Here is a 27,087-nt window from a genome sequence, read left to right as displayed (position 1 = left end):
AACAAGCAGGCAGGATCCTGTTTTAAAAAAAAGCAAACATAAAAGTAACTTGCAGGCATTCTGTGTGGAACCTCAAAAGCTTCAAGAATCGTTTTCATTGCCCTGTGGCTTCTTGAGCTAAACATTAAGAAGCTCTTCTCTTTAGCAACGGAGATAAATCAGCTGGGATGCATCTAGGGCTGTGGTTTTCAACCTTTTTTCATTTGCAGACCCCTAAAAAATGTCGAATGGAAGTGCAGACCCCTTTAGAACTTGACATAGTCTGCAGCCTCCCAGGGGTCCACAGACCACAGGTTGAAAACCTCTGATCTAGGTTCAGGGGTTTCCAAACTGGGGTGCATTTGCCACTGGAGGTATGCGATCATAGTGTTCCATCAGTTCACTTCCCAACAATTTAAGAAGGTGGTGCACGAACCAATAAAGTTTGGGATCTGCTGGTCTAAGTCAAGGCCTCACTCTAGCATGAGGTAAAAAGGGGTATTTTAATCTCGAGAGAACTTCTGGATGGGAGAGGGAGAAGAGCAGGTCTCGCTCTGCTGGACTGCACTGCCAAAAAATCAGCTGTATGTGGAGTTCAGTCCCCAACTGTGGTATCTGTTCTTCAGCTGTAGTTGATTTATATTTCTGCAGCTCTAATATTAAAGTGCAGTAGTCCTCAGAAAAGTAACTCTTCTAAACCCTGGCTTTGTGGGGCTTCCTGATGTCTTCAGTGACTCCAGATCAAACATGCTCAGTTTGAGGAATTAAAATTATGCCATTCCTGTGAGCTCATTTTGAGATCTAAGAGTCCCTGTGGGTTCTTACTAGCTCACATATCGCCAACAATAAAAATTCAGCAAATAGTGTTGTTAACGATTCTGCTTTGTGAGCCAGGAAAGGATCCATCTCTCTGCTATAAATGTATTTGTGTTGCAGTGTTAACAGAAGTAACAAGTTACTTTAGGCAGGTCTGTTGCATAAGTTTTTTATACAATTATTCTTCAGAGCAGAACCACACTTAAAGCTTTTTGTGTCTGGATGTGTGTTGGTGTCACGGAGTCACCAGGTCAGTGCTCTGGAACTACTCCGTATGAAGCCAGTCTCTGAACATACTGTCTCCTGGGTCTGACCTCTGAGTATTCAGCATCCCCTTCCACACCGTGCGCTTCCCGCAGCGAGTCTGCACAGGCGGGGTTCCTGGGGAAGCTAGAGGGCCCTGCACCCCAACTCTGCAGTCAGACATGGCTCTCAGCCAGCTGGTAAAACAGAAGGTTTATTAGTCGACAGGAACACAGCATAGAACAGAGCATGCTATTACAGAAATCAGTGACTTTCAGCCAAGTTCATCTTGGGAATCCTGGGCCAGATGCCTTGGACTCCCCCCTCTTCCAGTCCCCCCACGCAGACTACCAGCTTCCAACAATCTGACCTCCCAACACCCCCCCTTGTTGCTCCTCCTCCTTCTTTCTCACTTCCTGGGCAAAAGATGTCACCTGGTTGCATCCCCCCTCCTGGGTCTCAGGTTACCTAGGTGCAAACAGCTGGGCAGCCTCACCTGCCCTGAGGGGCTCAGCAAAAATCACACACACCCAATTCCCACCGCTGAAGTATCAGTGCAGTACACAGGGAAACTAAGGTACACATGATATTAGTATAGGACAGTAAGACTCACAACATAACAAGGCGAATAAAACCTACTTCATCACAGTTGGACAATCACATGGGTTACGGTGTTCAATTCTTGCATGCTCGATGTTGCAAACTAGAGAGCGCTGAGAGAAAAGCAACAAAACACCATTAGAGTTGAAAAGATTCTTATGACATGCATCATATCAATCCTTTAATATATCTTTTTAACAAAAGAGCTGTCTTACTCCAAATCTTCGTGTGTCCAAGTCATACCTGACTGCTTTTCTGACATGAGGTTTTTGCTATTTTTGTTATGCCTGTTAGCTGAGCAGAGCAGATAGCAATGGAGAGTGGGCTGGCTTCTATACTAGCTTGACTATTAACATTCACTGAGTGCAGAAGCTCTTGTGCTTATATGTGAGCCAAAAGGGACCCAACTTAACTTTCCGATCCCAACTTGTTTTCTAGACAGTCAAAAACACGGCCTGTAAACTGAGCAAACTTGATAGTGTCATTGAGAAGCTTGACTGTCCCAGGTACTGTCACATCAGAGCGACCTCTTCCATTAAGCCAGACCCCTCATCGCTGTCAGTGCGGGCTCTGCTTTCTTTAGTTCTCTGTGGTGCTTGTGTGTTAGCAGGGATAGCTCAGTGGTTTGAGCATTGGTCTGCTAAACCCAGGGTTGTGAGTTCAATCCTTGAGGGGGCCATTTAAGGAACTGGGGTAAAAATCTGTCTGGGGATTGGTCCTGCTTTGAGCAGGGGGTTGGACTAGATGACCTCCTGAGGTCCCTTCCAACCCTATGAGTCTGATTCTTTTTCACTATACAGAAATGTTTTGTGACTACTAGTATATGTTTTAAAGATTCTCTGTGAGCTCTTTGGTACAAGCAAAGTCTTTGGTATGGTGTTTGTACGGTGTTTAACATCTTGATGGCCTCTGGATATGCAACACAAATAGTTGATCTATATGACATGAATACTTGGCTGCAGGGAAAAACAGTAGATGAAAAAGCACAATTTCCTGAGGACCTTTTTTGATTTTTTTTTTTTTCAACCCTTCATTCTGCTTGAGATCCAGAGCAGTGGGTACAGAAGCGAGCTACACGGACTGAGCATAGCTGGATTAGTGGGTTTGGCACCCTCTTGTGGCATAAGAATACAAAAACCAAAGTTCTTGTTAATAGTTCTTATGGAGGAACATCCCTATGTGAGTGGCACATTCCCACTGAAAGAAAAACCCCCATCACTTGGAGTTCCTCTAGTGTAGCATGCTGGGGGCTGCAACATGTGTATTAATGTTTGGATGGATGCTGGTTATCTGAGGTCATGTACTCTATATGGCCCTGATCCAAAGGCTATGGAGGTAAGTGCAGAGACTCTCATTGACCTTCGTGGGCTTTAAATCAGGTCTGTGGAAGCTATTCCCTGCTCCCCCTGACTGGGACTTTCTCAGGCTTTGAAATGGTGGATTTCTCCCATGACCCAGAGCCATGCTCTGGATTGCTCATGTGGAGAAGGCTTCCCTATTCCATCTTAGTTGTGCCCTTATGCCTTGCAAAGGAGCATAATTTTTAATCCTATCTGTAATCCTATCACAGGAGGGGAAGGAGGAGAAAAGATGACAAGAGCCCACGGCTGCCTAAAAGAAGGTGAGTGTGACTTACCTTTTCTCCACCTTCCTTACTATAGATTTTCATCCTTTCCATTTCCTGTATGGAGGAGCTTAACCCCCTAAGAACCAACTACTTCATACATGTTTTTATTGGGCATAGTTTAGAAATAATTGTAGCTCACTGTAAAACCACCATGATGGATTCTTGCAGTCAGGTCATTTTTGAGTTGGTCGGTAGCATGGCAGAAGCCAATGATAAGGCCACAGGTGCTCTGTCACTGTCATCTCTTGGGTGATGAGCACACTTGGCTAAACCCCACGAGCAGTCCTAGGGGTGGAGAGCTACAGGGGAGAGCACAAGTTGAAATGTGCTGACTCACAAGACAGTTGATCTGGTGACCTCGTCACTTCCACATTATTGGTGAGCTGCAATGGCTTTCTTGTTTAATCTATACTGCGTCTACTTCATATTTTCCATCTAACCTCTCTGTGCATTACTGTCCCATGTACTTCTTAGGAAGAAGCCTCCAATACAGTATGTACGCTGTGAGATGGAAGGCTGTGGCACAGTCCTCGCCCACCCTCGCTATTTGCAGGTCAGTCAGGCTCTTCCACTCATTTGGATCTGGGGTCAAGGAGCTGCCACTCTTTTACCTTTCACTGCAGTGTTCCTTTTTAATGCAGTTTGGTAAGGGAGGCACTGGTTTAGAAGGTGGTGCACTGGACTGGGACGCAGGAGTTTTGGGTTCTGTTCCTAGCTCTGGAAGAGGCCCACTGGGTGACTTTGGGCAAGTCACTTTCCCTCCCTGTGTCTCAGTTTCCCCATCTGTAAAATGGGGATAATATGCTGACCTCCTTTTGTAAAGTGCTTTGAGATCTACTGATGAAAAGAAGAGCTAGGTGTTATTACTAGCCAGTAACAAGTAATGAAGCTAAGCCCAGCCCCGTTGTAACTGGTACCATATGTGCCTCTTCACCTGTATTTCTGCTTTTCATCAGATCTCAGAGTCTGGTATAATTGCATTCTGTTAGCTCTCCTGCAATGCACAAGGAGGTTGATTGTAGCCCTTATGGTCTGTCACGTTGCTTAACTTGTCACCTGGGATCTGATTTTCAGCAGTTCCTTTAGTCAGACAGAGAGAAGGTTGTAACTTTTTCGTCATCTTTCCTAGCATCACATCAAATACCAGCATCTGCTGAAGAAGAAATATGTGTGTCCCCATCCCTCCTGTGGACGGCTCTTCCGGCTCCAGAAGCAGCTGCTACGGCATGCCAAACACCACACAGGTACTGGGGGAAGTGGGAAGACTTGAATCCAACCCATCATCCCATGGATGGTTGGAGAGGGGAAAACACTCACCTCTCCTGAGGTGAGGAAGAGTCTAACTTAGGTAGCGCAGATGACTGGTGGTTATTCCCTTCCCTCTGGGACTACTGCCTAATTGCTCATGCACACCCATTAGACAGTGCGAGTAGGTGGAAATAAGCCTTTGGGTTTGTACTGTAGCATTATTTTATTTGGCACATAGGTTGCCTTTTTGCAACAGTGTCATCCTGTTTTCTCCACATTTAAGATGCTCTTGTCAGGCTTCACCTTGTCAAGCATGTGGGATTGGTCAGGATTCCCTTTCGAGCCCATCCACTCTACCTTCAATAATCCACAGGGCTTGCTGTTGAGCATCCGGAGATGCTTCCTCCTTCATTAGTCCTGGTGGGATCAGACAGTTCTTAACTCTTAAATTGCTGCCTCGCTTTCAGGAAGCTTCACCCAGGAACCTTCAAAATTAAAAGTGGGGTCTTAGGGCAACTGTCAGATGAGTGGACTTTCAACCCAAGAATGTGGTTCTGATCCAGATGTAGGTGTTAAGCTGAGATGTGTCTGCTGCTTTACAGATCAAAGGGATTATATCTGTGAATACTGTGCCCGGGCATTTAAGAGTTCCCACAACTTGGCAGTGCACCGGATGATCCACACAGGCGAGAAGCCTTTACAGTGAGTACTCCTGCTTTGCCTTGCATTGCCTTTTGAAATATGCCTCTACCTCCGTCAACTGGCCACATTTCCCTGGCCACAGCTGACTCTGCCTCGCGCACCTGTCTGCGATTCTGTGTCTGGCCTTCATATGCCTGCATTCTCTGTTGCATCGCCTTACTTGTGTCCATGTTCCCCTACTGACCTCTTTTTTTTCCCCTCCCACTCCCCAGGTGTGAGATCTGCGGCTTCACCTGCCGGCAGAAGGCCTCTCTGAACTGGCACATGAAAAAGCATGACGCAGACTCTTTCTACCAGTTCTCCTGCAACATTTGTGGCAAGAAGTTTGAGAAGAAGGACAGCGTGGTGGCACATAAGGCCAAGAGCCACCCAGAGGTGCTTATTGCTGAAGCACTAGCTGCCAATGCAGGCGCCCTAATCACCAGCACCGACATCCTGGGCACTAGTCCAGAGTCCATTGCCCCACCCACCGATGGCCAGGGCCTTCCCCTCCTCCCTGACCCCCTGGGAAGCACTGCCCCTGGCGAGTGCCTACTGCTGAACCCTGACGGGATGCCAAAGGCGTACTGCAGTGGGGCTGAGCGCATGAGCCTGATGGCCGATGGGAAGATCTTCGTTGGCGGCGGTAGCAGCGGGAGCACGGAAGGGCTGGTCATGAACACGGAGATTCTGGGAGCCACCACAGAGGTTCTGATTGAAGATTCTGACTCTACCGGACCTTAGCAGGCAGGGAGCACGTGGCTGTTGGGACAGCTTGGACTTTGTATTTAAAAGAAAAAAATGGAGAAACTTATTAAAGAGAGAAGTTAAACAAATTTAAAATACTAGTAAATAAACGAAGGGCCTGCTCCCCTCCAGCGTGGATCACAGCACCCCCCGCTTCCTGACCCCTTCTCTGTCCTACTGCCCCTTTTCAGAAAGGGGATGCTGCAGTTACTAGAGCGAGACAGAGCAAAGGAATTCTCCGAGTGAAGGGAAGCAGCCAGAGGCCCTCACTCACCCCAAACCCAGGCGCCTTCCCTGCTCCTCAACAAATCCCTGTTTGCAAACTTGAAAGAGTTTGGGCTCTGGACCAGCTTCTCGTTCTTAAGACTCCCTCTGCCCAACGTCTATGCATTGCTGCATTCTGCTCCTTGCAGTCTTGTCTTCTTCCTCCTGGGTCTGGGAGTTTGGCTTGGCACTTTAGGGCCCCTCAGCAGGGTGAGCTGTAAAACAGCACCTGTCCCCCCTCTCGCACCCTTCCCCTCTGTCACTGATGGGAAGTAGAGGGCACGCCCCGGCGCTCAGATGGTGCTCGCTTGCTGAGATGCTGGGGCTTGGCTCTGTACGAGAGCCCTGTGTGGGAGAGGCAGTGAGAAGGCTCCGATTGGTGACAGACATTTGCACTTTGAACATGTTGCGTTTTTGTGTGGTGGTAACAAAAGTCCTTATTTATTGATCAGAGGGTCTGGTGTTTTTAATGACATTTGCGGGGGGTTGGCTCCTTGACATCAGTGGAACTCCTCGGGGTTAGCCGTGCTGGAGCAGCAGCTGCTAGGACTGATCCCCACCACAAAGAGAATCAGGGTGAAGAAAGCACTACGGAAGCTGAGGAGCTGTTTGTAAACAGGGCAGTGTGACAGGCCCCATGGGAGGAACTCCATTTGCATTGTGGAGTTTTGGAGCAATTGTTTGCTTTGGGGTGGGGTAGGCAGTGGGGGATGGGTAGCTTAGTTTAGGGCTCTGAACTGCAGAAACAACTTCTATAGCGTTCTCTCTCCCTCCCCAGTTTATTCCAAGCTCCTTGCATTAACCCTTTTTTTTTCCTCACTGATTCATCCTCACTCCCTGCCATTGGAAGGATTAGCACTGATAGCCAAGGAACTTGTTCCAGTCTTGTGACAGATGTATAACTAAGTGGCGCAGGATATCACGTTCCCCATCCAATTCTGCCTCTCCTTTCCTGAAAGAGATACAGCTATGGGGGGAAGAGACTGGGCTCATGATTTGAATAGAGGCAGGCAGACTGACTGACATCTGGTTGCGGAAATGGCAACTTCTCTCCCTGCACGGACACCCCTGGGGACAGAGCATGGGGTGTGTTCCCCCTACACATGCTCCTTACAAGGCCAGCTTTTGCAAACGTTCCTAGTTTCTGAGAGACATGGTGTGGTTTTGCCTGAGAGCGAGAGATGGGCATGCATAGCTTCGTAATTAAGACACCTCAGAAAGGTTTAGGACATAATGTATCTTAAGTCTTGAGCGCAAATCTGTGCTCTGTCCATTGTCAGAAACTTCATGCAGTGACCTTACATTTGTTTGCTTTTTGGAAAAAGCGAGGAATAATCTGTTTGCTCGTGTCCATGTGGTTCAGGAGGCAGTTACAATACCCTGTTTAAACACCGAGCCAGCAAAACTTGTTTGTTGTAGAGCTGGTTGGAAAATGGAATTTTTCTGCAGAAAAGTTTGACAAACTAGAAGAATGTCATTTTCATTGGAAATTTACCACAGAACGTTTTAACTTTGTCTAAAAACTGGAAACAGGCTGACCGCTGAAATCTTTTGGGAAAATCACAGCAAAATGTCTTGTTTCTGGTCAGGTCGACCCACATTTGTCAAACATATTGTGAAACAATTCACTTCAGTTTGGATCAGTTCAACATTAAACTGTGTTTACCTGAGCTGCTGCAGGTCACCCTATGGGGTGGGCTCCCTGGTCAGACTGCATCTCCCAGGATGCACCATGTTCTTCCCTCTTTCTGATAGATTGGTTGTCTCATCTAGTCACATGGTTGTGGTGCATCATGGGAGATGTAGTCCAGCTGAGAACATAAGTTGTTAAGAATGGAATGGGGGCTTAAGGCATCGGAGCTACAATTCCCAGCAGCAGCAGCTCAGGAAGATTTGCTTTAATGTCGAAATGAGACACAACTAACTTTCATTTGGAATGTTGAAATGTCTCGTTTCACTTACAAACATCAAAACCGGTTTAACATTTCCAAATGGAAGATTTTGGCTTTGGGGCAGGAAGCTGAAATGTTCTGCAGATAATTGAATTAAATAAAATTTGCTCAAAACCAGTTTTGCTGGAAAGCTTTCAACTAGCCCTAGATATGTGGTTTTGCTGGCCAGGACGGCTGTGGCCATCTCCTGACACCTGTGTTTAAAACTCTTCTAGTCTAGGTCCTGACTTTGCATGATTAAAAGCGATTGTGGTGCAGGTTAGTTTTGGCTGGCTGGTCAGCCAGCCAGACGCTGCTACAGACCAGTTCTGCGGGAGTTCTGTGGAAACCCTCCGTCACGTGGTTTGAAGTCTGATGCAGACCGGGCCTTCCAGGGAACACTAAAAGGAGAACTTTGCCTTATCAATTTCCTTTTATTTCTAAGGATGGCACTAAAATGCTATTGGGTGGAAAACTCACTCTGGGGTGATGCAATAGCGAGACTGCCCCATGACTTGCCTGCAGAGTGATGCAGCCCAGTCACCTCGCCTGGGAAATAAGGATGTGGGCTGTTCAACTTCTCCAGTAGAGGGAAAGTTTCTCCCATTTCCAGCAGGCAGCAATGAGTGGGTAATTCGGCTCTGAAGTCCTTCCTATCCCTGTCACTTCCTTGCCGTCATTCCACACACTCTTCTGGTTTAACCTTCCTTCCTCCCTCCCCCCTTTGGTCTCATCCAATTGTTTCTGTCCTTAAACACAGCCTTCTAACCTCCAGGGCAGGAGAGACCTGTGTAACTTCCAGCCTCGGGTTTAAAAAACTAAAACTGACACTCAATGCCTTCCTGCTGCTTCTCCCCCTCCGTGTCTCTCCCACCACTCGCATGCAGTTTGCTTCAATAAATTATTGTAGTAGTTTGCAATAAACATTTTTGTATTTTTTTTCCCCCCATGTATTTATTTTTTTCTCCGGCGGCGGGAGCACATGGGGGAGCTGGGCTTAGGGTGCTTCCTATTCCCCTTTCATGTAGGCTGGTTTGTGGTGACTGACTTAACATCACTCCCCACCCCTTCCTTTTAGTGTTCAGGGTGGGAACTCCCCATGTAAGCTGCATTCTCCGCAGTTGGAGTTGCCTCTTCGTGTCCCACCATCAAGGTTAAGCTTGCATGGGAGTTGTGCAGAGGGGCTTTTGCTTTGTGCATGGGGCATCAGCCGCCCGCTGTGTCACTCTGCTGCCACTCCATCTGGCACTGATGCTTCCTGAAAGCTGGCTGGACATCCTTCAGTTCCTGGGACAGGGTGGGGAGGCAGGGGGGACAACCTGGATTAGCATGAAACCTGCCAATGGGGGAGGGGGGGTTAAACTTTATACTGCTTAGCAGCACTACCTGCAGTAGCCACCAGGTGGCAACACAGCTGTTGCATTGGCACACCCCTCTCGTGTGGAACCAAAGCTGGGGAGAGGAGATGCATAAGCTGACAAACCTTTGATTGCTATAAGTCTTGTCCCACAGCAATATCCGCAGGGAGAGGGGGAGCCCAGGTAGCTACCTGAACCCAAGTTGGGGAAAGGGTAATGTAAAATGTAATAAAGGACACTCTGCTTTTCAACTCATTTTCTTTTAATTTGGGTAAGACATAACCAAAATACATGTATAAAGGAAAACACAATAAAAGTTGTTTGTCTTGGTGCATGCAGCTTGTCTGCGGTGGTTGTAGTGGATTATGCTGGGATCACGGGAAGGGCATGGTTGTATATAAGCAGGGTGGGAGCCGTTATTTTCAGTTACATTTGAGCAGGGTAAATGCCTAATTAAATTCCCAGAGGACGGCAGATCAGCAGGGATGTGGGTGGTAAGGATGGATGGCACTAGTATCATGCCTGCTGGATGGGGCTTTTTCCCTTCGCAGCACCAGTTTGAATCGTGGTCAAAAGTCTGGAGATCAGGTTGAGCGGTCTGCGGTTTGGTGACGTGAGTGTGCCAGAGCTGTCTTCTGCCTAGGACACAGTCACCACTAAAAGCATTGGGACCCTTTGAATCTCAGGAGAGAGCCAAATCTTTCCAAGTGCATATTTGGGTCCAGATAAACTCCTGACGGTGTGCAGAAACAGTTGCACATGCTGCCCTGGATTTGCGAGTTCTCCGCTGGGGGCTCTGGGCCTGAGCTCCCACAATGTGAGTGGTGCTCTCTCCAGTCTCAACTCAAGGGGAAAGGGGAGAGAAGCGGCCCATGGTGATAGAAAACATCCCTTGCCTCTCTGCAATGATGGGCTCAGGAGAAGAACCTAGTAGGGAGTGCTGGCCAAGATTTTAAAACCAGCCTAAAAGGGATGGCTTGATTTTTCAGGACTGCTGTGGGAAGTTACAGGGTGCTCAGCATTTTGGAAAATCAAGTCCCTTATTTAGTCACCTGTTTTTGCAAATCTTCGCCCCTGTAGAATGGTTGCAGTCTCTGGCTGTTGATCAGATCACCTTTCCTGGACAAGAAAATTCAAGTGTGGATGCAGCATGCATGCTTATTTTCTCTTAGATTCATTTATCTGGCTGTGATTTGTCGTTGCTTAACATTAGCTAGTGAAATGACTCCGGGTCTGGGAAAAGAGGGTTGTGGGCACTAGACCTGGCTCAGCACGAAAGGAAAGAGCAAGAACTTCCCAGACAGAACAGGGAGGATGTGGGAAATAACGGATCGTATCAGGCTTTGTGTCTCATCTCAGTGGGGAATTATCAGGACACCCATTTGGCAACTGTATACAACAGGGGTAGTCAATAGGACCGTGGGTCAAATCCCAATCGCCAGATGCTTTTGAACAGACTCCAAAATCTTTTTATTTACTTATTTTTTATTCTTTTCTCTGGAGTTTGGACCTTGACCAAGAAGTTTGGACCTTCACAAAAAAGACTACCCCTCATACAAGTTGTGAGGGACAGATGTAGCTGCAGATGAGTGGACTAGAGCTGTAGGGGAGACAGGCTCTGGGGGAGGAAGGGTGGAGCGAATGGGAGACTGATTCTGGGCCAGGCAACTTGAAGGCGCATGGAGGAGGGACATGGTAAGATATGAAAAATCTGCCTTTGTGGATCTCCACGGCAGACATGTTCAGTCTCTGCCCAGGCCCCTGGGGGAGAGAGGCACGTGAGTGGCTAATGCTCTCTAGAGCTGGAATGTGCGAGCTGAGCAAGGGATTTTTCTGGCTTGGCCGTGGCGCAGCCCCGTGTGATCTCTCTGGCTCAGCTGCTCTCTGCATCTGGGACAGCCGGCTGGCGTGATGGCTTCGGCCGAGCAATCCCCTGTGCCCCTCCAACACCACAACCTCTGCAACCGCATCATCCTCCTGGCCAGGAAGATCCGCTCCGACGTGGCCAGCCTCCTGGAGTCCTATGTGAGTCTCCTCCTCCCAGGCCCACCCCTGAGCTGCGACATCTCGCCTGGCAGCCAAGCACGGTGGCACCTTGCTCTGCCACCAACACTGCCTTTAAAAGCAAAGGGGGTGGCTCTAGTTTGACCTCCCTGCCTTAGGTTTGGGGGCATCTTCCCATACTTGATACGGATGCATGTTGGGTACAGGTTTATAAAGAGCGTGGGGAGGGGGTGGGGGTATTCAGTCCATCAGCTCAGCCAGTGGATGGAACTTGCCAGGTGAGTAAAAGGGTCCTTGTGCAGCCTCATGAAGGTAAGGGGTAGACTGAATTCCTCCTGTGCTTTTCCCCCTCTCCCTGTTGGTAGGGAGATGAGTAACCAATGTCTCTTCCACCTGTTGCAGAGAATCCAGGCTCTTCTCCTTTGTCCTACTGCACCTCTGGTGCAGGTTCTGTTCTTTTCTATCACCCCTGAAGCAGAGAAACAGCCACCTCTAAGGTAGAACGTGACTGATGCTTGAGAGCATGCAGCATGCACACCCTTCTGGGGAGTGAACTAGCGAGATAAAGATTGCTGCGGCCTCACCCGCACCCTCTGGATCAGGGACAGAGAGGACATGTAACACGTTCCCCCTGTGTAGCAGTCGAAACGGTCTCCAATTGACCCGTCAGTGGGAGGGAACATACATCTTTGGGCGGTGTGGGAATTCAGGCGGGGTATGGGTTAAAGTTCCTGCCCTTCACCCCAAAATGCAGTGGGAGGTTTGGTGGGGGGAGGGGAAGGACTTTGGGTTTGTCTCAACAGAGGCTAGAGCTTGGTTAGGGGGAAGGTGGGTGTTCTCAAGGTGCCTCAGGCTTGGTGTCACCTTGGGGACGCTGCTAGAGAAGGAAACGGAGCTGATGGTTCATGGAATCTGAGTCAGGCCCTGAATCCGCTTTCCACCAGCACATGGGTGATGTGGGCTGGCACTGTCACAGGAGCACTGGGTGCCAAGCTCTGGAAAAGCCCTGCTGTAAATTCCCCTGATCCTCGCACCTTCCTTGAATGCTCCTGACTTTTCATCAGGAAGCTTTCCAGCGGGGATTTTCTAGCCAGCTCTAGAGGGCAACTCCTGCCGAGCTCCTGCCATTTTGCTTTTCCATTAATTTGGGGCTTGTTTAGGAGAGGAGTGACCCCTAACTTCATAGATTCCACCACTGAAAGGGACCAGGGGGATCATTTAGTCGGACTCCTGCAAAACACAGGCGAGAAGACTGCCCCGAAATCATTCCTGGAGCAGAGCTTTGAGAAAAACATCCAGTCTTGATTTTAAAACTGTCGGTGACGGAGAATCCACCACAACCCTGGGTAAATTGTTCCAATGGGTAATTACTCTCATCAGTAAAAACATACTCCTTATTTCCAGCCTGAATTTGTCTAGCTTCAACTTGCAGCCATTGGATTGTGTTAGACCTTTCTCGGCTAGATTTAAGAGCCCATTATTTAATATTTGTTCCCCAGGTGGGTACTTATAGACTGTGATCAAGTCACCCCTTACCCTTCTTTTTGTTCAGCTAAATAGATTTTACTCCTGGAGTCTCTCACTATAAGGCAGGTTTTCCAATCCCTTAATCATTCTCTTGGCTCTTCTCTAATCCCTCTTGAATTGTGGGCTCTGGCATCAGACAGGGTATTCCAGCAGTGATTGTACCAGTGTCAAATACTCTCTCCTCGAGAGTCCCATTTGTGCATCCTAGTATTGCATTACCTCTTGTGGCCACAGCATCACACTGGGAGCTCATATTCAGTTGATTATCCAGCATCACCCCCACAAACTTTTTTCAGAGGCCCCTACCCTGTATGTATGGCCAGTACCGCCATAGACAGCACTGAGGTGCTGGCTACTGTTTTTGCTGACAACAGGGCTTGAAACAGGGACTTCCAGAGCTAAACACGTGCCCTGCTGCATCTTCAGCTAAAGAACCAGCCTTGGTAGGTGGAGACTGTAGCAGACCCATCCCCTCTGTGGATCGGGGACAGAGGGGGACCCAACACTGACTGGTAGCTACCCCCTAGCTGTCCCAGCTAAGGCCTGACTCAGGCTAACCCAAAACAACAGAGGCTAGGCTACCCTGTCCCTTCTGGTGGGTTTGCTAGCAACAATTTTGCAAGCTCTTGTCGCCTCCTTGCTCATTTCTCCATTGTTCAGACAATGTGGAGCAGCCAAGGCCCAGGGCAGTGACAGTAGCAATCTGGTTCATAATAAAGCTTCCCCTTCCTTCGCTGGCCTGGCCTGGTGTGTGAGTGATAAGTGACTGACATTCCCCAGGGTACAATTTGGACTGCTGGACAGTTGTCCCCTCAATATTCCAGCCTGGGGTGCCTTTTACACTGCTTTGCTGTGAGAACCGCCACTCCAGGTCTGTTCACACACCGTCTTTAGCATGTAAAATCACCCCCAGCTGTATTACATGAATGCTCTGGTCAGCCACTCATGAATTACATACGGGGCAACACCATTCGCAGACCTTTCCTCAGAAATGTAGAATCATAGAATATCAGGGTTGGAAGGGACCTCAGGAGGTCATCTAGTCCAACCCCCTGCTCAAAGCAGGACCAATCCCCAGGCAGATTTTTACCCCAGTTCCCTAAATGGCCCCATCAAGGATTGAACTCACCCCCCTGGGTTTAGCAGGCCACTGTTCAAACCACTGAGCTATCCCTTCCCCCACAAAAGTTGTCTCCTTGGAGTCTGTACATCTTGTACAGCCCAGCACCCGCTGATGATACAAGCTCATAGAAAGGCCGTCATTTCATCAATGGACAATGATATGCACAGACTCTGCTATCTCAAGTGGATGTTCCCAAACACTTCAATCCAACCAACACCGGTTTAGATAAAACAAGTTTATTAACTACAGAAAGCTTATGCTCCAATACATCTGTTAGTCTATAAGATGCCACAGGCCTCTTTGTTGCTTTTTACAGAAAGAGAGAGATTTTCAGTGATTACAAGTAATGAGGCATAGAAGTCAGAATTGGTTTTCAAAGGAAAAAAAGATAAAACACCAGCTTATACCTAACAAGCAAAGTGAGCTTAAAAATCAAAGATTTTTCTCAGTATAAGCTTACAGCAGTCTCGATTGGCTGAAAAGCCTCCTAGCCGGGAGCCCTGCCCCAGTTCAAAGATGTTTCCTCTGTCTTTCAAGCTTTGTAGCTGTCCTGAGTAGAGACAGGGGGGAGAGAAGTGATTTGCGTTGTGTGTCCCCTCCATTCGTATACCCTTCTCCCTGTTTGGAGGATTACCTTTAACTGGGGTTCAGGCAGCAGACAGTCTGTTTACACAGAAGCTCCCAGTTGTCCTATTGTCAATATGTAAAGTTCTCGCTCACACCCTTCTTCCTGCCACAGAATGGCCATTTAACTAGGTGATTGTCCAATTGATTATGCTGATACATGGCTGGGGTGCCAGTGTGTCTGTCTCTGAAGAACTGGTTTGGGCCTGCCTTTCTAACTCTGGAACATATCACAGCAATGTTACACAGTAGAATCTTATAACTTTACATATAATGCTGCCACACATTTTACGCTGACAATAATATTCAGCAGATTATGAGTTTTTGAATGATACTTCACAAGGCATACTTTGTACAGAATTTATCATAGTCTTGTTAAAAGGGTGAATGTGGGGTACAGTCTGTCTCAGTGACACTGGGATTTCTCTTCTCCCTGGCATGGATTCTGGTTATCAAGAAAGGAGCGAGTGATTGGGGTGGTGAGGGCAAGTGAGTGGGTTTGGCTGCGGGGGCTGGTGAAGTGGAATGGGGTGATGGCGTGGGAGAAGGGGAGATGATCAGGTGGAGAAGGGAGGGGAGTGGGTGGGACTAATAGGGGAGAGTGGGGGGCTGATCTTTCTGTAACTGAACCTCCCCCCTCAGGTGGAGAGGCAGGGGCTGGACAGGACCATCGGCCTGGACTCGGTGGATGGCGTGCCAGTTGCGGCCGTGGAGCAAGGGAGCGAGCTGACGGTGGCCGAGCAGTTGGGCGCCAACCTGCAGGCGTACCGGGCATTCCAGGCGCTGCTGGGCGAGGTCCTGGAAGAGCAGAGGTCTCACCTGACCCCGCTGGACACGGACTTCCACGCCTCCATCCAGGCCGTCCTGCTGCAGGTGGCGGCCCTGGCCTACCAGCTGGAGGAGCTGCTGGCATTGCTGGGCCACAGCAGGCCCGCCTGGGAGGCAGCCGGCCCCGAGGCCCCGGGCCGTCACAGCTTGTTCGAGATGAAGCTGCGGGGGCTGAAGGTGCTGCAGGAGCTGGCTCACTGGACTGTGCGGTCCGTGCGAGACCTGCGCCGGGTTGCCACGCACAGCCAGGGCTCTGGCACTGCCCAGGGGGGCCAGGCCCAGAAGGAATGAGGCCGCCTGCCACTGGGGCAGATGGGGCCTCCCCATCCCCCCTCCCTTCAGCAAGCCAGGAGCTGGGGTGGGGGAGGGTGCTCTCCCACCCAAGGGTCGGGTCTAGGCTCTGGCTCTGGGGTGGCTCAGCGGAGGGCAGGGGGGTTGAGGGAAGGTGGGGGAAGGGTACCTGTGTGGCGAGAGGGGGACAGGAGGCGGCTCCCGACTCCCACTTCTCGGCTTAGAAGCTGATGGCCCCACTTGTTTGCTGTGGGGAGGGAGCTGTGAAGCGGCTGGAGCCCAGAACAGCTCCTGAGGGGTGGGGGCAGGGGCTGCCCTGGTGGGAAAAGGAGGCAGGGCTGCTGCAGGGATCCCCCACATGTCCCAGCCCGGGTCCCCCTCTTCCCTCTCCCACTGAGCTGCTGCCCTCTGCCCCATGGCTGATCCCTAGCACTGGGGAGGTGGGCATGAGCAGACAGAAGTGAGTGGAATGAAATCTCTGCGGGGTGGGGGAGAGGGGACAGACTTCCAAGGCAGTCAGAGGGAGATGGGGATGGAGGGTTGTCTGAGACAGAGGGAGGAGGCTAGATGACTGGGGAGGAACCTGGAGCTGCTGCGGGGAGTCGTCCTACCCACCTCCCACATGGTTTGAGGCCAGTTGAGGCCATCGCCGAGTTCCCACCTAGCACCACGTGTCTCCTGCCCTGAGATTACTGTAGCTCTATTTGATGGTCTTGCTACTGGGGGCTGAGCTCTTAAGGGAAGAAGGCCAGACAAGCGCCTTCATCTCACTGCCCCCCCACCCTGACCATGGAAGTTGGGGTCTCCTCTCCCGCCCCTCCTCCTAGCCTTGGCTGCATTTAACCAGTGTGTTGGCGCTTGGAGAGCTAACCAGGAAGTAACGGCTCCTGCTTAAGACCGGTGGCGCTCCTGAGCTGGGGGCCATGTGCTGCTGCACCAGATACTCCATGAAACCCACTAGGGCCTGCGCTGTTGCTGTTGGTTTGACATGATGCCCAGATGCTATGGTGATGGGCAGCAGGATAAAACCCATGAAAGTCAAGTAAGCAGCAAACCCTATCTGCCTGATGCAGGGCAGGTGGTCGAAGATGCTGCAGGAGCTGGCTTGCTGAAGCGTGAGACCTGTCTGGCTAGGACCTTAAGCCCTTTCCAGACCCTGATCCCCATTTTCCAAGTGGGGAAACTGAGGCATAGAATTGGGCAAGGTCACACAAGAAGCTTGCATCAGCCACAGGAGGGGAGCTGAGATCTGCCCACCTGTCCTGCCCCTTAACCATGTGACCCACAAGACTGGACTGATTGATCTAGCTGCTTTGGGGCCACACACACCCTCCTTCATCTGCTCTGGAGACAGGGCAAGAGCAGCCTCCCAATGTACAGAGAAGGCTTGAAAAAGTGTGTTCTGTTTTGTTTGCCCCGCTTTTCCTGACTGCCGCCTTGAACGGATGGAGAACAGGGGTAGGATCTGGCATGAGAGATCCAGATTAAGCACAAAAAGAAGTGACTTTTATTCAGACGGGGGGGGGGGGGTCTTTTTAAGCATGCATTTAACTCAAGCGCTTTGCAAACAGGTAGGAGAGAAGAGCTCTGTTAAAAATAAATTCAACTGAGGGCTGGAAATCCAAACCTGTGCCTTCCTTCCAGCTATCCTGCCCAACCAGGCACACAACTTTGATCCTGATATTTGGAAGGTAAAACACAAGCAGAAATATAAACTTTGCATCATTTCTTTATATGGAAAAACAGCCCTTTAAATCTGTGTCTCTAACATAGAGTTTTCTCTAGTTTTCATCCCTTACAAAGTGCTACCTATGTGTTTTTCTACAAAGAGGTAAAACAGACCATACCACCCTGCCACACATTCACTCACCCAGTGTCCTCCTCTCATCTTTAACCGCTATCCTTCTACCATGGCTGGGTTTGCACTATGTGGTTGAACTGTTCTATGAAATATTTTGACACGTGAGATGGTCTGCATCTGACTGGGTTTTGGCTTTTTGCTTTTGAAAAATTGGAAGGAATAATTTAATCTGTAACTGTGACTGGAGATATTTTAATACTGACCCATGAAACTCGGCGCACTGTAATTTTACAATCTCACTCATGATCTCTGCTTCTCCTAGAGGGGATCTTGGAGTGATTTGTTTTGGCCTGTAGAAGGTTTTCTTATTTTTTCCTGAATGTAACAAACAGATTCAGAAAGAAATTGAACCTAAATGGCATATCATGATTTTGCTTTTTCACTCCACTCCCAAAAACGTTGCTTTACCAATTTTTGTTAGAGACAGAGTACTCTTTTGTTTGTCTGGGGGTTTGTTTAGTTTTTTTGGACACACACAATATTTTGGACTTAGCAGCAGTTGAAATGTTTAGTGTAGTTTGGGGAGATCATTGCTGTCAGTTGTTTCATACTGAGGAAATAAGACATGGAACATACCAAACGAAACTTTTGGTGGCTTGGGGAAAGGAAGGTGGGGGAAATACAGGTGAGCGGGATCTCATTACCTCCCCTGGACCGGAGTGCTGAGCCTGCCTTAGCCCTCCATGTCCCCTGTCTACACATGGGAATGCAGAATGTTCAGCCTAGAACAGTGGTTCCTAAACTTTTCCACCCTACGCCATATTCCCAGGGGTTGCACTGCCCCAGGATCACTGCCCTGGAGGGTGCCGGGGAAAAGACAAATATTTGTGCAGTGCAGCCTCTCAAAACACTTTACAAATACAAGGAGTGAATCTGCCTCACAGCCCTGTCCAAGTATCACCCCATGGTTAATGGGGGAAACTGAGGCACAGAGGTTAGCAGTCGAGGCTGGTGAGCAACTCAGAGCTGGCACCAGAAGCAAACGCCTGCGTCTCAGCACTAACCACTAGTCTGTGCTGCCTCCTGGATAGGGTTTGGCAGGACCTGTGCTGCCTGCTTGTGAACCAGGCTTCTGTCAGGGAGGGATAGCTCAGTGGTTTGCGCATTGGCCTTCTAAACCCAGGGTTGTGAGCTCAATCCTTGAGGGGGCCATTTATGGATCTGGGGCAAAAATCTGTCTGGGGATTGGTCCTACTTTAAGCAGGGGGTTGGACTAGATGACCTCCTGAGGTCCCTTCCAACCCTGATATTCTATGATTCTGTCAGACCCTCCCTTAGCCGGGGGGTGTGGTGGGGTGGGGCAGTAATTTAAAGGGACACATCCATATGTGCGCAGCATTTATTTGGTTAGCAAAAAAACAACCGTGCCCAAGGACGGGTTTGAGAGAGACACCCACGCTCTGCTCTGTTAGGGAAGAGGGATAAAGGCAGGTGTATGGCAATGTAATTAGCTTTGAGCTGTTCCCCCCACCCCCACATTACAGCACAGCATCCATTTGTCCCTGCCCCCCACACACAAGAGAAAACAACCAAACATAAAAGGAAGAGAAAGAACTTTGAAACTGCTCGGTTGGGTAAGCCTGGAACATTAACCCTTAGAGTGCTGCAGTTTGGTACCTTGCTCCTCAGGCTTGCTAACTTGCCCCCCAGCAGGGCCCATGTCTCCCATCATCCCCTGTTGCAAACTCCCCCCTTTAAGCCACCAATATTGGTTCCCATCTGCCCCAAGCTGCTGGCTCTTCTGTTACTGGCCGCTCCCACTCCCCCTGCCCCGCCATTACCTCCTCCGGTTATCAGCAAGCAACTGAAAATCCTTCTGTTCCCCACCACCCAAAATGCAACCTCCATCACAGCCCCTAACCCCCTCCTCTCCCCAGCACTGTCCCAATCTTCTTGCAAACCACTGACAAGTAACCCTGATCCCCCACCATCTCCCCCCAGCTGCCAAATCCACCCCCTTTTCCTCCATCTGGAACCTCAGCATTGCTGTAGGGGTCTGCAGGCTCAGCCCTGCCCCACAGCAGAGGCTTGTAAGCCCGGCAGCCCCAAGAGAGATGGTGATGTTTTGAGCTGGGGTGAAGGTCTCCGGCCAGGCTCAGAATCCCCTAGAGGCTGTTCTGGGCTGGTGGGGGCAGGCGGGATCCCCGCATGGCCAACGCTCACTGGTTTCATTACGCTATTTAGTATGTTCCTCAAGGCCCAGCTCCTGCAGGCCCAAGAGTCCCCACCAGAGATTCTCAGCTTTCCTTTTTTAAAGAACGTTTTAAATAACATTTAATAACAAATCCCGCAAAACATTATTTTAATCAATCTCATGATTTTTGAACCTGGGGGGGTTGGCAATCCTCGGATCCATATGTACAGGTGGCCCCTTCCCCTTTAAGAGGTAGATTTTCTTACTGCCAGACGCCTACTTTCCTTTGTCCCCGTTGGTGGGTGGAACAGTGCCCCCCTTTGGCTAAGCATAGGAACTCCCTTCCAGTTGATAGGGGGTCCTAGAGCTGTTCTAGACGGATGGGGCTTCTCTTAAAGGTGCCATTACCGTCCCCGGGTGCATCAGAGAACTGCCTGAGTGCAGCCTGCAACACTAATGCAGTCATGTGATTAAAAGCTACTGCTCCCCCAACCTTGCCACGCCCCGTACCCCTCACCCAGGAGGTGTGAGCCATTCAGAACTCACCCCAGGGAGAGTCCTTGACCCGGTTCCCGGGCTCTCAGGCTGAGCTAGTCCCAAGAGACGTTGTGGTGGATCCGTAGCTCTCTTGCTCTTCCACTAGACGGCTTGGGGGTTGTACCTCCTGGTACCCCCTGCTCTTGTACCTCCGGGTGCCATAGACAGCCCCCGCGATAGCCGCCGCGAGGACAAGCGTCACAGCCACGGAGATGCCAGCCACAGCGCCCCCCGTGGGCCCCGCGCTGGACTGAGCCTGGAAAAGCTGGGCCATCTTCCTCCCATCGGTGACGTTGGCTGACCGCCAGCGTCCACTGCCCTGCAGCTTCACCCAGGCCTGGCTGCCCTCCCCCAGTACCAGGATGGTCTCGGCCATGCTGGCATTGGGAGACGGCTGGCGGAGGAAGGGTGGGAGCTTGATGGGAGCCAACTGCTGGGCAAAGAGGCTCCCAGCCTGAAGGCAATAGAGGATCTGGCAGCCGTCGCTCAGATAGGCTTTGTGCTGGCTGTACCCCTGGGGGCACTTCATGGGGTAGGCGGTGTCGGAGTCTTGGTAGAAGAAATCCTGGAGGAGGCCAGGGCTCTGTCCCTTTAGGGGCCCAGCCAAGGGGTTGCCGGTCTGGCAGCTGAAGAAACCGCCGAAGGGCAGGCCGAAGCGGGCGCCCATCTCGTAGTCGTCACTCACGCACACCTTCAGCCCGTCGAAGAGCGAGAGCGGGTAGAAGTAGGACGGGCAGGCGCGGGCCCCGGTGAGCGGGTTCTCCTCCCCGGCGCTGTACAGCCCCCCGAAGAGGAAGCCGGAGCCCTGGGGCACAGGGCCGGTGGCAGCGCACCAGTGGGCCGTGAAGCGCACCGTGGTGGAGTAGTAGCGGACGCCGCACTCTTTATGGCAGCAGGAGAAGAAGAGCCAGCAGGAGTGGCACTCCTCGTGGCACTCGGCTTGGGGCTTGCTGGCCGTGCGCTCCTCACTGTGTAGCGGGACGGGTGTGAAGCCGGCCGGGCAGGAGAAGTCCCCCGTCAGCGGGTTCTGGGTGCGGTACGGCTGGCACATCTCCTCCCCATCCAGGCCTGACACCCCACGACATTTCTGGAAGACACCCCCGAAGGTGAAGTTGGTGCTGGCCCCCAGGCATGAGCCGTCATCCACATTGGCCTGGAAGTTGAAGTTGCTGGCGTCGGCCTTGACGCAACCCGGGTGGGTGTTGATGGCGTAATAAAGATGAATGGCCTTGTCCACCACGGCTGCCACCCTCTTGGCTGTGGGTGCCGGCAGCTCCGGCAGGGCCTCTGGGCTGATGAAGAAGGGCAGGGGCAGGCCGGTCTTGCCGATGGCCACCAGGTGGTTGGGGATCCCTTCCTGCCACTTCTGGAACGTGATGCCCGGGTAGAAGGGCACGCTGCCCCGGCTCTCGATGCGCGAGTCCACCGTGTTCTCCATATAGCTCTTGGTCATCTCGTCTTGGACCTGCGCGGCGGCGCCGATCCCCACGTTGACCTTGCCGAAGAAGGTGGCGGAGGCCGAGGCGGTGATGCTCGCCTTCTCGGCCACCTTGTCCTGCAGGAAGGTCAGTTTGACCTGGTCCTCCTGGATCAGGCTGGCTCCGGCCTCCAGCCTGGTCAGGACATGGGTGCCATAGTTCAGTACCAGCAGCTCAGCGAGATATGTGGCCGTCTGGCTCTGGTTGTTCTCCAGCTGGTTGCCGATGGCCAGGAGCTGGTGCCGGAAGCTGGGGTGGAGGGTGAAGGCAGGCTGGGCCTTCACCGAGTAGATGTGGTGCCGCACTTGCACCCGGGTGGTGACTGTCTGATCGTAGACATTGTGGGTCTTCGTCTCCTGGCACCCGGAAGAGAACTTGCCATTGAGGACGCCCAGGAAGGAGGCCTCAGCATTGATGGAGCGGGCAAAGGCGTCGGTGTAGGAGAGCCAGTTCTCGATCAGCTCGGCGTGCACCTCCACCCTGCTCTCCCGGAGCGGCACCACCTCCACCTCATCCGGCAGCAGGTACTCGCCGTCCTCCGTGGTGCGGCATTGCGAGTAGTTGAGGCTCATCACTCGCCCCACCTCCACATTGCGCAGGTTGTCCCAGCCCCCGCCTGGCAGCACCTCCAGCACGCTTACGTTCAGGGACCTCTTGCAAGCTTGGAAGCCGGGTTCCAAGGCGCCTGCCCCAGCTGCCATCAGCAGAGCCCAGAGCCAAGGCACCATGGCTGTGCCGTCCTGGAGCCAAGCTTCCTTCAATGGGACGCGGCCCCTGCTCTTCTTTATGCCCTCTCCCAGCTCCTCCTCTCCCGGCTCCTCCCTCTCCCAAACGCTGACTTGACTCTTTCCCCAGTGAGGTTCCTTTTCCAGCAAGTCTCTGATTTTTAAATGTGCACCAAAAAAAAAAAAAAAGAAAGAGGAACTCTTAGATTGTCCAATGGCCTTCGTGGAGGCGAGGCCTCTGTGCGAGCCGTCACCCGAGTTATCATCTGACTTACCCTCCCCACAAAAGAGGAAGAGAAACCTACCCTTGAAAAGTTTCCCAGCCAAACACAACCACCTTTGCACCCCCAAAACACACACCCACACACTCCCCCGCCCGTCCACACTCATCAGCCCTCCCACAATGCTTTCAGAAAGTTCCCCGCAGCACCATCCCCTGGAAAGCAGATGAAAATAGGCAGGCGTCAGCCCTTGGAATTTCCAGCCCCCGTCACAGGCCAGTCGAAACCTGCCCGTGGCTGGGACGCAGAGAAAAGGGGATTCCCTGACTGCTGGAAGCTCAGCCTGCCTTGGTTCTTCCAGGCGAGGAGTTTCCCTAGGCTGAAGAGGTCCCGTGCCAGAGCAAAACTGAAAGAGTTGCAGTGTGGAGCAGCCAGGCCTGGAGCAGGAAGACCTAGAGCTGTGGGGCTGGGAGGCAGAGGGTGGGGAGGCATCTGGCAGCCCTTTGCGGATGTCAGCTGGTGGGGAGGGGAGGATGGAGTGGGGGGGGGCTCCTGCAGGGGGTGGGAGGGAGATGGGAAAGTGGTGTGATGTTGCAGCCCCAGGGCTCAGTTCTCCACTGCCTCGCTCTGACCCTCCCCACTAGGGCAGTGCCCCAGCTCAAGCACAGTGTGCCCTGGGCTCTGCCTGTGGAGGGGTTACGCCCCAAAGGGGGGGTGGCTGATCCCTAAAGGGACGTGGATAACTAGCAACATTCTGCTCTTCTCGGTGCTGAGCATGGGTAAAAGAGGAGACCTGGGGAGCAGACCTCCTGCTCAGTGATGTCTCCTATGGCTGTCCAGCGTGAGGCCCCCACCAGGGCTGGCTCCAGGTTTTCTGCCACCCCAAGCGGCAAAAAAAAAAAAAAAGCCGCGGCAGTGCGATCACACTGCTCCACTCTTCAGCAGCAATTCTGCGGCTGGTCCTTCGCTCCAAGAGGGACTGAGGGACCCGCCGCCGAATTCCCGCTGAAGACCCGGACGTGCTGCCCCAATAGCGGCCGGCGTGCCACCCCAAGCACCTGCTTCTTTAGCTGGTGCCTGGAGCCAGCCCTGAGGCCCACACACCCTTTCCTTGCTCCCCTCCTCCCCACCAGCTGCTTCTTTTTGGCAGGCGCTCAAGGCCTGGCCCAGAGGCCGTGGGCTGTGCCTTGGTGTGAAACAGCAGCTCTGATTCCTTGCACACAGCTGCATGGGGCAGCGGGCGAGAGGCCCTGGGGCCTGGGCCAGAGAGGGAGAACGCGGTGCAGATGATTGCTGGGGAGGAGGGCATTGAGGGGCAGCAAGGCGGAAGGGGCGCTTTGCAGACTGGTGCGTGAGCCTGGGCCCTAGGACAGCCATTGGCGGGGGATTTCTCTGCCTTGCTGATCTACTCCACAGCTCTGCTAGTGTCCCCAAGCCAGACCTGCAGCCCCCTGATAGCCCAGCCCTGGGCTCTCCACACACACAGCTCTAACAGTGCCCCTCAATTCTGATCCACAATCCCCTGCTGGCCCTGGCCCAGGCTCCCTGCCCACAGCTCTAATAATGCCTCAGCTGGGGCCCACGCCCCAATCAGGCTGAGGCTGGCTTAATGAGGGCCCAGCTGGCCCTTATAAGAGGGCAGTGGGCCAGGACAGAGAGATTCTCCCTAGCTCTGAGAGGGAGGGACCTGGCTGCAGGGAGCTGAGAGAAGGTTCCTGGAGTGGAGCAGGGCTGGGGGAAGGCCAAGGGAGCTGGGGAGCTCTGGCCTGGAAGCCCCCCCAGGCTGCCGGCCTAGTCTAAGGCCAATTAGGTACTGGGGTTGCAGAGGACAGTCCATGAGTAGGCAGAGACAGCAGGTCCAAACCCCCCTTGCCTATGATGAGTGGCTTTTACACTGCAGTCTGCCCCAGTGAGCGGGGGCTAGATGATGACTGGCAGTAGCCCATGACTGAGGCAAGATGGGGATAGAGGGTTGGGGGTTTCCCCTGGGTGGGGAGACCCTGAGACTGTGGGGGTATTGCCAGGGGGCAAGGGTCACTGGGTCCTGGGAGGGACATGGGGGGGGGGGGCAGTGGCAGTGGGACACCGGCCTGCAGAGGGCGCTCCGGAGGCTGGAAGAGCTAATTCCCAGAGACGACCAGCAGGAGGTGCCACAGGGGTGAGTCCTGCACCATCACAGTCCCCCTTCCCAGCTCTGACACAACAGAGCCTTGCCTGTGTTCCTGTTCCCATTCCCCACCCTTAGGAAAACATTATTTCGATTCTCTACCCCTCCCCCCCCACACACATTTCCTGATTGACTGCAAACTATATAGTAAAACTTGAGTTCTGCTTAGCTATACCTTAAACAGCTAAATTTCAGTAAAATGATTAACAAATCCTAACATTGTAACATGATTATCTAAACAATTCTATCCCACCACCTTAATTGGTTTACACCCAACAAAATTAATTATACAGCAGACAGAAACCATCACAGAACCAGACAGAGATTATACAGACAAACGAGAGAGAAGTGGGGACTACAGTGATAGAATAACACAGAAATGAGGATTTCACACCCCAGCTATTGATGAGTTCTTGACAGACAGGATGCTATCACACTAAGTTTTCTTTAAATCTTCTAGGCTCTTCCCTTTCTCTGGAGGTGATAAATCGAATCCCCTTTCTAATTGCCCCAGATTGCTTTATTTCAGTGTACTACACCTCTACCCTGATATAACACTGTCCTCGGGAGCCAAAAAATCTTACCGCGTTCTAGGTGAAACTGCGTTATATCGAACTTGCTTTGATCCGCTGGAGTGCGCAGCTCCCCCCCCCCGCGCTGCTTTACCGTGTTATACCCGAATTCGTGTTCTATCGGGCTAGAGGTGTAGTGTGAAATGTGAGGCTGTAACCATACATTTCCCAATTTATGGCTGTCCCTCCTGCTTAGCCAAAGGCCTTAGCTTAAGAAAAGGGCCTCAGACTGTCACAGTATGACAAGGCCCTTACACAGGCAGACAGTGACTTTTAATTCTTGTTTTGTAGCTCTGTAACTAGTGATAAGAATACACCTACATTCTTAAAGTATAGGCCTTTGCAGACAGGCCTGAATATCTATAGTCTAACATGGGAGTGTTGCCAGCACAAGGTGCCCGAGGATAGCAACAGCGAGGTTCGTGGCCCAGTGTGCTTCGCGCCAATAAACACACCAGGGTGGAGGAGCAAACAAAGTTTATTCGAGATCTCAAAGCGGTGCAAGGAGACTGGCACGTCTCAAATCAAGCACACTAACAGAAGCAGCTTTTCTTCTTTTATACATTTTGCAGTCAAGCCTCATCCCCTCCCCCGCATCCCCCACTACCCCTCCCTTCCTCCCCCCCATTCCTCTCTCTCTACCCCTCCCATCCCTGGTAACAATTACTAGGCAAATAGCAATTACATTTAAGCAGTTAAGTCATTCTTGGCAGCTATAAGCCTAGCTTGTTAGTAACTTCTTTAAACCGTTATCTTGTCCTTTTTCTCTTCAGCCAGAAACATGCAGGCCTCATTATTACTGCTTGGTACTGGTAAGGGGGGAGGTTACCACTGATAGCAGGTTGCATACACATTCCACTTGCACCTGGCTTTTGAGGTCGATTAGAGTTTAAACATGGAAGGAGTTTGGTTCAGGCCTAGTGCAGGAAGGCTTCATTGACACTTCTGATTTTCCACCCTCCCGAGTTACCTGGGTGATGGTGATGCCTGGTGACATCAACAACTCCCTCCTTTGAGAATACTCAACAAGCTTTTGGCTGAGTTTTCTCATATTCTGTGGACAAGATACGATTGAGTGCTATGAAGCTGGGGTTATCAATGAGAGGGTATGCCGGGATTTCTGGGGAACGGGGGGCACAAAGCTTACGGAGGAGCATCTTAAAACAAGCAATCAGGAGGAGCGTGACCAAGCACAGTATTCCACCCGTGAGGAGGAGACGCACAAGGCTATTTCCCAGTCCTCCTAGGTTGGGCAACCAACTCCAAAGGAAATCGAAACCTGTGGGTTCCCTTTCCTGGGCCTTCCACTGCTCAAAAGCCTGTTCAGCTGACAGGATGTGCTTGTTAATGTCCTGTGAGTTTTCCGGAACATAAGTACAACATTCACTCCCAATAAGGGCACACACCCCACCCTGGGAGGCTAAAACATAATCTAAGGCCTGTCTATTTTTCAGGGACAGCAACCGGAGCTGGTAAAGCTCTGAGTTAAGGCTCTTTTGAA

General features: G+C 51.5%; 3 protein-coding genes across 4 annotated transcripts in view; 2 read left to right on the top strand and 1 right to left on the bottom strand.

Moving 5' to 3' along the window:
* The window catches only part of ZFP91 (ZFP91 zinc finger protein, atypical E3 ubiquitin ligase), a gene marked incomplete at its 5' end in the record, with an annotated part of 29,401 nt that extends 20,316 nt beyond the window's left edge, over positions 1–9,085 (top strand). For both annotated transcript variants that reach the window (XM_034762166.1, XM_034762165.1), the window contains 5 exon segments: positions 3,209–3,259; positions 3,740–3,818; positions 4,395–4,509; positions 5,116–5,215; positions 5,428–9,085. In XM_034762166.1, coding sequence (XP_034618057.1) covers positions 3,209–3,259; positions 3,740–3,818; positions 4,395–4,509; positions 5,116–5,215; positions 5,428–5,938 — 856 coding nt within the window.
* Positions 9,086–11,240: 2,155 nt separating this feature from the next.
* On the top strand, positions 11,241–18,263 carry CNTF (ciliary neurotrophic factor). The gene is made up of 2 exons (XM_034762164.1): positions 11,241–11,519; positions 15,415–18,263. The coding sequence occupies exons 1-2, from the start codon at positions 11,406–11,408 to the stop codon at positions 15,889–15,891; spliced, it is 591 nt and encodes a 196-aa protein (XP_034618055.1). The 5' UTR covers positions 11,241–11,405; the 3' UTR covers positions 15,892–18,263.
* Positions 18,264–20,431: 2,168 nt separating this feature from the next.
* LOC117873120 (macrophage-expressed gene 1 protein-like) lies at positions 20,432–22,786 on the bottom strand. Its single transcript, XM_034762163.1, has one exon. It carries the CDS (start codon positions 22,627–22,629, stop codon positions 20,467–20,469), a length of 2,163 nt encoding a protein of 720 aa, XP_034618054.1. The 5' UTR covers positions 22,630–22,786; the 3' UTR covers positions 20,432–20,466.
* Positions 22,787–27,087: the final 4,301 nt, after the last annotated feature.

This window comes from Trachemys scripta, chromosome 2, assembly GCF_013100865.1.
Source record: "Trachemys scripta elegans isolate TJP31775 chromosome 2, CAS_Tse_1.0, whole genome shotgun sequence".
Lineage (NCBI taxonomy): Eukaryota > Metazoa > Chordata > Testudines > Emydidae > Trachemys > Trachemys scripta.
Note: the sequence above shows the minus strand (reverse complement) of the source record. Positions and strands in the feature narration are given on the sequence as shown.

What these genes read in the sequence shown, in the direction of transcription:
- CNTF (XM_034762164.1), top strand. Translation starts at nt 11,406, where the DNA reads ATGGCTTCGGCCGAGCAATCCCCTGTGCCCCTCCAACACCACAACCTC. An exon ending in CCAGCCTCCTGGAGTCCTAT is followed by an intron (nt 11,520 to 15,414) that starts GTGAGTCTCCTC and finishes CTCCCCCCTCAG; the next exon opens with GTGGAGAGGCAGGGGCTGGA.
- LOC117873120 (XM_034762163.1), bottom strand. Translation starts at nt 22,629, where the DNA reads ATGGTGCCTTGGCTCTGGGCTCTGCTGATGGCAGCTGGGGCAGGCGCC.